This window comes from Monodelphis domestica, chromosome 2 (genome assembly GCF_027887165.1).
Source record: "Monodelphis domestica isolate mMonDom1 chromosome 2, mMonDom1.pri, whole genome shotgun sequence".
Classification (NCBI taxonomy): domain Eukaryota; kingdom Metazoa; phylum Chordata; class Mammalia; order Didelphimorphia; family Didelphidae; genus Monodelphis; species Monodelphis domestica.
This window is the reverse complement of record NC_077228.1, coordinates 264294962-264304578: the sequence shown is the minus strand read 5'-3', so window position 1 is coordinate 264304578 and position 9617 is coordinate 264294962. Positions and strand designations below refer to the sequence as shown.

The 9617-nt window shown below is 33.6% G+C and overlaps 1 protein-coding gene across 1 annotated transcript; it reads left to right on the top strand.

Annotated features, from left to right (window-relative positions):
• The first annotated feature begins 6486 nt into the window (after nucleotides 1-6486).
• Nucleotides 6487-7431, top strand: LOC100022848 (putative olfactory receptor 2W6). The gene has a single exon (XM_016429589.2). It carries the CDS (start codon nucleotides 6487-6489, stop codon nucleotides 7429-7431), a length of 945 nt encoding a protein of 314 aa, XP_016285075.2.
• The last annotated feature ends 2186 nt before the right edge of the window (nucleotides 7432-9617 follow it).

Here is a 9617-nt window from a genome sequence, read left to right as displayed (position 1 = left end):
ATACAAACTTTCCTATTTTCTCTAATTTCCTAATATTCATCATAATGGTATAATGATTTTATTACATTAATATTATACAATTTGTTTATTTATGTTCAAATTCATGAAAACATATATAGTGCCAGACTTTTGATATTAAAAGTATTACTATGAATATTTTAGTATATATATATATATATATAAATATATATATACATACACACACACACACACACACACACACATATATGTTAGATTTTCTTACTTTATTGCCCTAACTGCCCAGTAGTGAGATTGGTGGATGAATCAAATGATAAAAATATTTTAGTAACATTTATTGCATAATTCCAAAATGCTTTCTAGAACTATTGCACCAATTCAAAGACTCATCAATAGTATATTGGATCTACACAATCCCCAAAGTCTCATTAGTGTTAATAAGCTAAGGGAATACTAAAGAAGGCTCTCTTAATCTTTGGAGCGGGAAGTGAGGGTGTTAGAGCCTGGAGAGTGTCCCATTCCACATTGCTACTGAAATCCATAAGAAGCTCTTTTTTGGAAGCTTGAACCTCTTGCTCTTAGAGAGCTCCCTTTCCTGGGAGAGGAGTCTTCCAATGTCCCCTCTGGTCCATTCTCCATAGTCCCATCTAATCTGGGTCTTGGAGATGGAAGAGTCTGTGGTCTCTAAATCGTATAGTCAATGCCTTTCCAATCTCACAGTCTTTTACTTGAGCCTGAAGAAGCCCTGATTCATCAAACATACTCTTCAACTTTATTTTCTCTGTTCTCAGCACATTTCTTATGACCATCTTCCTCTTCTTTCTGTCTCCACTCTGATAATACTTTTAGACACAAATGATGTCACAAGAATGGAAAAAGTCTTGAAATGATTGATGTCATATATGTGAATCTGTGGTCAGTATTGGTGAGTTAAATTTATAATGAATGGATTTTTAAATATGTCTTAAGATAATTCCAAAACTTGCTATTAGAAGTTATTATGTGTTAAAGCATAATGGGAAATAATCTTTCTTGGATAGTGAATCCACCCAGGCTATAAATATGGCTTCTTAATGCTATATCCACTCCTATCTTAACTCAAATAGGAGTAGTGTTACTCCAGTAGAAAAAAGGGAAAGAAATTCATATTCTGAGTGTATAGTTTTTGGAAATAGGGTATAAGGTTCAGAATTTATTCACTATAGAGTAGATCATCCAGAATATGGAACATTTTGTAGTTTCTCCTCCTCCTCTCTTGACTCTCAATTAATTTTTCTATTCATAGAGAGGCAAGAAAATTTCTTAAGAAAAGTCTTCAGCTTCGGAAGTTTCAGAATTCTTTCCCTAGAAGTGTTGGGTAATAGGAGTCATAATACTTTTCTTGTTAATACTTTTCTTGTTGGAGCAGTTCAGCTTAGGAGAAAGCTGATTTCTCAGGGTCATAGAATTTTTAATCCCCAATAGAATATTCTATTAAAAGAGCTTAGAAGCTATGTGTGTAAAATATGAACTTCAGAATTCATGATCAGGATAGTGGATAATCTTGAACAAAACCTTTTCCTATAGCATTGAAGTCCCCATATGCCTCATTAGTATTATAAAATCACTGATTTTAGCACTATGAAGCTGTCCACTTCTGCATCACTCTTGGGTCTTGTTAATCTGATGTCTTACTCTATAGAGAATCAAATTCCATTCTGCCTATTTGTTAATTTTATTACATAATGGAGAAAAGTTAGGACAGAATTATAAACTGATAGTAAATTCAAATAATTTGTGAAAAATGAGTAGAGATCAGGCTAGAAATATAGATAAGCCTTCTGGGGGACAAGTTGCCAAAGGTAATGAATTTTAAAATCCCATTCTGGCTCTTTGTTCATTTTACTAGAGAAAAGTTGGGTCAGAATTAGAAACTTATAGTCAAATTCAAATTATTTGTGGAAAATAAGCAGAGATAAAACTAGAACACAGAGGTCTCCTGGGGGACAAGGTGCAGAAGATGAAGAATCTATCTTTAGTTTTTTTAAAAAATACAAAATTACTTGAATGCTACAAAATATGTTCATTTATGTTCAAATTCATGACAACATATATAGTGCCAGACTTTTGATATTAAAAGTATTACTATGAATATTTTAGTATATATATATATTAGATTTTCTCTATTATTGTATAACTCTAAAACTGGAAGGTATGCTTTTTGACTTATATAACAATAAGATAATAGTTTTACATCCCAAAAGATCCTTAAAGAACTGGTAATGATCATCATTTATGATTGAGGTAACCATGTCACAGAAATTTAAATGACTTTTTCTCAAAACTTCATATGTATTAATTAGCAGATTGGTATTTAAAGTCATGTAGTCATGTTCTGTGAGTCCAAATACAATAAGTTTTTCTGCAAATATCAAGAAAGAGGAAAACAAATCATAGTTTTAAAAAATTGCCCAATTTAATTCTAACAATTAGTAATATCTCTTATGTGCCAGGCACTATGCTAAGTGCTGCATCTGACTACTGAACCATCAGTCAGATTTCAAAGACCTTGAATACCTGAAAAGCTACTGAAATACAGAAAAAAAAACAAAAAACAAAAAACAAAAAACTAAAACTAAAACAAAACCTAATATCCTGGTTTTGAAAAAAAAAAGAAAAGAGTATCTGCAAATTATAAGAGATTGAGCTTCACTTTGATTGCTAACAAAATTATATCATGTATTTTTAAAGTGAGATTAAATGAACATCTGCAATATGTAACAAAAAAGAACAATCATGGCTTCATCAGAATCAGGTCATGTCAGACTTATCTATTATTTTTTTTTCTTCTTTAACAATATCACACAGTGGATCAGAGGAATTCTATAGGTATAGTTTATGTAGATGTCAACAAAGAATTTGATAAAGTCTCTTATGCTAGTCTTATGGAAAAGATATATATGCATGCACTAGATAACAGTAGAATTCGCTGATCCAAATTTGATTGGATAGGATCCAAAGTTAAGTCATTAATGTCATTTAATGTTGCTTTGGAAATAGGTCTACACTGGAGTTTGCTACTAGAGATTTAGATCTGGAATATACCTCAGAAGTCATCTATTTCAACCCTTATTTGTTAAGTTGAGGAAGTTGAGACTCATTCCCCCAATGTCTCAGAATCAGTAAGCAATAGACTTTTGCTATTTAACATTTTTATCAATGACCTGAACAACAGCATGGCTTATAAAGCATGACAAATTTGTGGACGACACAAAACTATGAGATCTTGTCAACTCACAATGACAGAATCAAGTTTCAAAAAAGATCTAGAAAAACTAGATGCTTGAGCTAAATATAATAAGATGAATTTAAATAATGATAAATGTAAAGTCTTAAATTTGTCTTCCAAATTTCATCAGGATAAGAAAGGGAAATATGACTAGACAACAATTTGTCTGAAGAAAAAATCCATGGTTTTTAGTAAACTACTTCATTTTATTCAGTGGAGTGATAGGTCAAGAAAACTAATATATTTTTTAGCTCTATCACTCAAGCAAAGTTTATTAAGGGTTTTCTATGTTTCAAACATGAAGCTAAGTTTAGAAAATACAAGAAGCATAAAGACTCCCCATCCTTAACAAGCTTACTTTATAATGGGTGAGGTAACAATACATATGTCAGTACATATACATATACACACAATAAATTCTGAATAGATGGAAGGAAGCCTTAGAGGGGAAAGACTTAGTTACTTAGCAGACCAGAGACTATCAGGTAATGGCATTTGAACTAAGTCTTAAAGAAAGGTAGTAATTTTAGAAGGCAAAGTTTAGAAGGGTGAGTATTCCAGGAATGGGAGATAGTATAAAGAAAGCCTAAGAGCTTCATAGAATCCAGGACAAGTTAGGCAATAGTAATATTGAATTTTCTTCTAATCAGTCTAAATACTGGATATTATTTCAGTTTTGGACATAACATTTTAGGACAGCAGTAGGTAAAATGTAGGGTGTTTGGTGGAGAACAACTAGAAAGTTCAAAGTTCTCAAATATTCATCATACAAGAATCTGTTGAAGGAAGTAAAATTACTTTTTTAGTAGATAGAGTAGATTTATGGGGAATATGGTTACTATCCTCAAGCATCTGAAAAGTCATCCTATGGAAGAGAGATTATAATTGATCTATTTGGCACAAACAAAAAAGCAATTTATGGAAATTATAAACAAGCAAATTTAGGTTTGATAAAAAGGAAAGTTTCTCAATACTTAGAACTGCACCAAAATTGAATAGATTTTGGAGAACCATTACTAGACATCTTTGAGCAAATACTGGGCAGTTCCTGAGTGGAGTCAGTAGGATATATGTGAAAGAGCACTGACTAGAGCATCAGATGACTCAGAATCAAAAAGCTTGCCTCTAATTATTAATACCTCTATACCTTTGGGCCTCCATTTAACTTCATGATCTCTCAATTTATTCATCTGTAAAATGAGAGTGTTAGATTAAATGGTCTCTTAGGTCCCTTCTAGCTCTAGAATTCTAATGCATCACTCTTTCAATATATATTGGACTAAGAGGTTGTATTTCCTGAGAACAATGACTGCTGTATCCCTCTGAGTTTTATTGATAACTATGCAATTTGGTACAGTGAGCCCAAAAGACCACATATATACATACCATATACATATACACATACAAATATATATATATATATATATACATATATATATATTAGATACATTATTTAAAAAAAGATTCATTTTCAGGTTTGATGTGGTTTTTGCATTCTCTTCCAACTCTGCTGTGATTTTGTGGCAAAAGGTTGAGTTGTTCCCTAGAATAATGACTAGAGGACCAGCCTTAAGGTCAAGAATATCTGATTCAAATCCCATATCAAGACCCACATACTAGCTACATACACTTAACTGCTGAGCACTAAGAGGTAAGTAATTTTCTTAGAGGTTAACTGCAGCAGCAAATGTGTAGGACTTGATATGGAACTTGAATCTAAATATTCTTGGCTTTGATTTGCTTTCTATTCATTATTCCACAACGTTTCTCTATGCTCAATACAGACTGATAAATGGTAGAGTTCCCTAGAACCTGTGATAATCTAAACTCTTAAACACATCTTTAATGACCTATAATCCAATAGTAATATTTTGGTAATTTACTCCATTTTAAATAAACTTCTAGAAGAAAAAAAGGTAGTTTTCTTAAAAACATTTGAACTATTCATTTATTACCTATTACCTAGGGAAAGCTGAAAGAATGGGTGTATGATATAGAGATCAAAGAAACTCCTAATTGAAATGAAGCTTTCATAGATGATTCCTGCTTTTGTTTCCTGCATGTTTCAGGGAAAATTTGGGCCATTTTATCAATAGGGTGGTGAACACAGGGTATTTTTCTGGTCCACAAGTGAAGCAGACTGCTACAAAAGCACTCTGGGAATAATTGATAGAGGTATAGTTGCAAGAGTATGCATTTTCATCACTGCTAATAAAAAATGATTTCGGATACTTTGTAACATACTAGAATCAAGCTGTAAAATATTTCAACTAGTCCAAACTTGGAACCTTCTTAGAAAGGGATTCCAGCTATATGTATAATTTAGAGTTAAGACTTTAGAAAAATATTAGAATAACTAGTCATTTATAATCATTGATGAATAAAGTGAGACACAATATTGTATTATATTGCATTTAACTTTTACATTTTCTTATGACCTTGGTCTATATTGAATTCCTTTGTCTCTTGTGAAATAATTTAATTTGTACTGTTAGTTTAAGGAACTTTTTTTTAAAGAAAAAAACAACATTTAGTGGTTCAGATACTTTATCAGTGTATTATAGTTGAAAGAACATTGATTTTAGCATTAAATAAAGTAGGTTTGAAACCCATTTCTGATATATGTGACCTAAGTGACTCTGGGTCTCAGTTTCTATTTCTGTAAAATTAGGTTTTCTCAGGTTTCTTTGTATTCTAATTTCTGTGATCCTATGATCCACCAATTATACAGATTAGGAAATATTTAGATGATCAAAGTTATGCAATGTAATCAAAATCACTACTACTATCCTTTGGTGGCAATTAAGAGACTTAGAGAAACAATGCTTAATGATATAATGCATTTACCCAATTTAGAAGAATTGTAATGGAGTGTCTCTCACTCACAGATCCTGGTGAACATAAATTTATGGAAAGCTTTAGAATTTCCATGGGAGTGGGATTATTTGACACTTTTCATCAGTAACAGTCGACCATTGAAAATCTTCTTTGGATTGACAAGTATTCAGTTTAGAGGTATCCAATGTGTTCTGTGAACCTGGAAAGAGATCTAGGATTGTGAGTTGTAGTTGAATGTCAAATTTCTATGTTCCCATATTATTATTTAGTTATTTAATCTGTTCCTCCTAAAGCTAATGAGTAAATTTCCTCTGCTTTCTAGGAGTGGACCTATTCTTACTCTTTTTCATGACCTTTAGAGATATTTGTTTTCCCCAACAGGTGATACTTTGTCACAGGTGATGGAAAGAAGCAACAACAGCTTCTTAGAAGGGTTTATCCTGGTGGGTTTCTCAGACCGGCCCCATCTGGAGATGATTCTTTTTGTGGTTGTACTAGTCTTCTACCTCTTGACCCTCCTGGGAAACATGGCTATCATCTTGCTATCTACCCTAGATTCACGACTCCATACCCCAATGTACTTCTTTCTATCCAACCTCTCTTTCCTTGACATGTGCTTTACAACAGGCTCTATCCCCCAGATGCTCTACAATCTCTGGGGTCCAGATAAAAGCATTACATATTTAGGCTGTGCCATTCAACTTTACTTTGTCCTGGCACTGGGTGGGGTAGAGTGTGTCCTTTTGGCTGTTATGTCCTTTGACCGCTATGCTGCCGTATGTAAACCACTGCATTACACTGTCATTATGCACCCAAGACTTTGTGGACAACTGGCCTCAGTGGCATGGTTGAGTGGTTTTGGCAATGCACTTATCATGGTACCTCAGACTCTTATGCTCCCCCGTTGTGGACATCGGCGGGTGGACCACTTCCTTTGTGAGATGCCAGCACTGATTGGCATGGCCTGTGTGGACACTATGGAACTGGAGGCTTTGGCATTTTCATTAGCTATTTTTATCATTCTAGCTCCCCTTATTCTCATTCTTATTTCCTATGGCTACATTGCTCGAGCAGTGCTAAGGATTAAGTCGGCTGCTGGAAGGAGAAAGGCCTTTAACACCTGCAGCTCCCATCTTATTGTGGTCTCACTCTTCTATGGAACTATTATCTATATGTACCTTCAACCAGCCAATACTTACTCCCAGGACCAAGGCAAATTCCTCACCCTTTTCTATACCATTGTTACACCCAGTGTCAATCCACTCATATATACATTGAGAAACAAGGATGTGAAAGAGGCTGTGAAGAAGGTACTAGGGAAGGGCCATGGGACTGACAAGGGATAATCAGGTTTGGGGATGATCTTCAAGTCCTAATTTTAATTCTGTCTTCATAAATAATAATATAAAAGAAATTTCAAGAACAAATAGATCAAATTAATCTATAAGAGAAATGACAGTGGCCCAGAACTCAAGAAGGTTCCTACTGCTTCTTTCCACTGTTTCTGAGGCAGCTGATCATTATTGGAAAGCATTAGTCTTAGTGACCTCAGTATGCTGCACTGTGAAGAAATGTCAGTGATTATCGGTCACCAGCTTCTTCTTCTGTTTTTGTACACATTTTTTTTTTAGAAATACTCTGTAGGATTATATATTTTAAGTTACTTGTGGGCACATAAAGGAAAAGAATTGTAAGGTAGAAAACTAAAATTGGCATTTTTATCCATTTAAAAAATATATGCTGAATTCCCCTCCTCTAGTCTTTATCCATCTGGAGTGCATTCATCTTTATTATAACATTTAGCCTATGCTAGAACTCTTGCTACTCTACATCATTTATGCATAACAAGTCTCTATATAATTTGTTAGCATGTTCACCTTGGAAGAAGAAGAAGTAATGAGATGACCTCTAGTTAGTACTTGCCATTTGACCTTTGGTTTTTCAAATGTCTTTGGTTTCTTCACATTTAAAACAATGATAGAAATCTATTTCATTGGGTTGTTGCAAAGATGACTTGATTAAATGAAATGTGATAAATTGTCAAGAGTTCCAGAAGTTCAAAAAAATGCTCCTTCAGGATTTTATGAATTGTTTTTTGCATATTGGACAAATTTCCATTATGTCATGTTATCAAATTTTTATCTTGAGGTGAAGAAGTCTGTAGATGGAGATTCCAGGGAAAAGAAAAATTCTGCAACTTCACTTAGGAGTAGTAATACAAACATTATGGACTTTGAACTCAGTACACATTGCTACTCATCCACTTCATGGAAACCCCAAACCATGGGGAAACTGTACAGATGACTCTCTCTTTCTCTCTCACACACACATACACACACACAGATATCTATGTGAATCTCCAGTGGATGTCAATTAGACTATAGAATCATAGAACCTCAGGTACTGGAAGAATTTTAAGTTTTAGCTTTCACAACAGCCCTGGCAAATAGTTTCCTGGCTTTTACTTGACTATTTCAAATAACTTGACATTCCATAATAAACCTCATTTCATTCCTGGATATTTTTAATTATTAACAAATGCTTCCTTAAATTTAACCAATACTGAATTCACTGTATTTGCCATTCTCTGATCCTAGTTCTTGCCTCAAGGATCAAAGAGAACTATTTCTTTGCCATTGTGAAAACTTTCAAGAGATCAAAAGAGCAATTAATTTCCTGTAGATTTGTCCTTTCTAGCCTTCAACATGGAGGCAAATTAGTTCACTTGTTTAGAATAGATATTGTACAGAGAAAAACTTTAAATTTATATATATATATATATATGTGTGTGTGTGTGTGTGTGTGTGTATACACTTATTGCTTATGTGGACATAAATTATATGTTTGAACATATATATATATAATATGCATTTATATATGTGTGTGTATATATGTATATATATACACATACACACAGTTCTAATAAGCCAAGTAACTCAAGATAAGATAAATGTAATGCTATGAATGATTTGGTATATTTTATCACTTTGGGGGCAGGGCAGAGAGCCTATGATTTCCTCAGTGGAGGGAGAACCTGGAGGATAACCTTTTCAACTGATGCAGACTGACAATTTTTATGAAATTTGAATATCTAGGTTTATGAAAGTTTAAGTGTTTTTTCCCCAGGGTCATATAGCTAGTACATCAGTTGCAAGACTTGAAATCAGGAATTCCAAGTTTTTCCAATATTCTTATCATGCCCCATATTTTACAAGAGATTTTACTTGATCCCTTCAGCTGCTAGTGTACACCTCTCATTCACCTTGCCCCTATTTTGTATAGTTAGTTACATCTTATATCTTTGCCTCCACTAGTAGAATGTAAACTGTTAGGGGACAAGGATTATTTAATTTTTTCATTTGTATCTCCAATGCCTGGCCCAGTACCTGGCCAAGATCACACCAGGAATTCATCAAAAGAGTGGTAATCAACCATAAACCATAAAGTCATTCAAAAACTAAGTTATAAAAAGCCTAGACAAGCCCAACCAGAGTTGCTTCTAAAAAAACCCTTAGTGGTTAGTTAGAAGGAT

What these genes read in the sequence shown, in the direction of transcription:
- LOC100022848 (XM_016429589.2), top strand. Translation starts at nt 6,487, where the DNA reads ATGGAAAGAAGCAACAACAGCTTCTTAGAAGGGTTTATCCTGGTGGGT.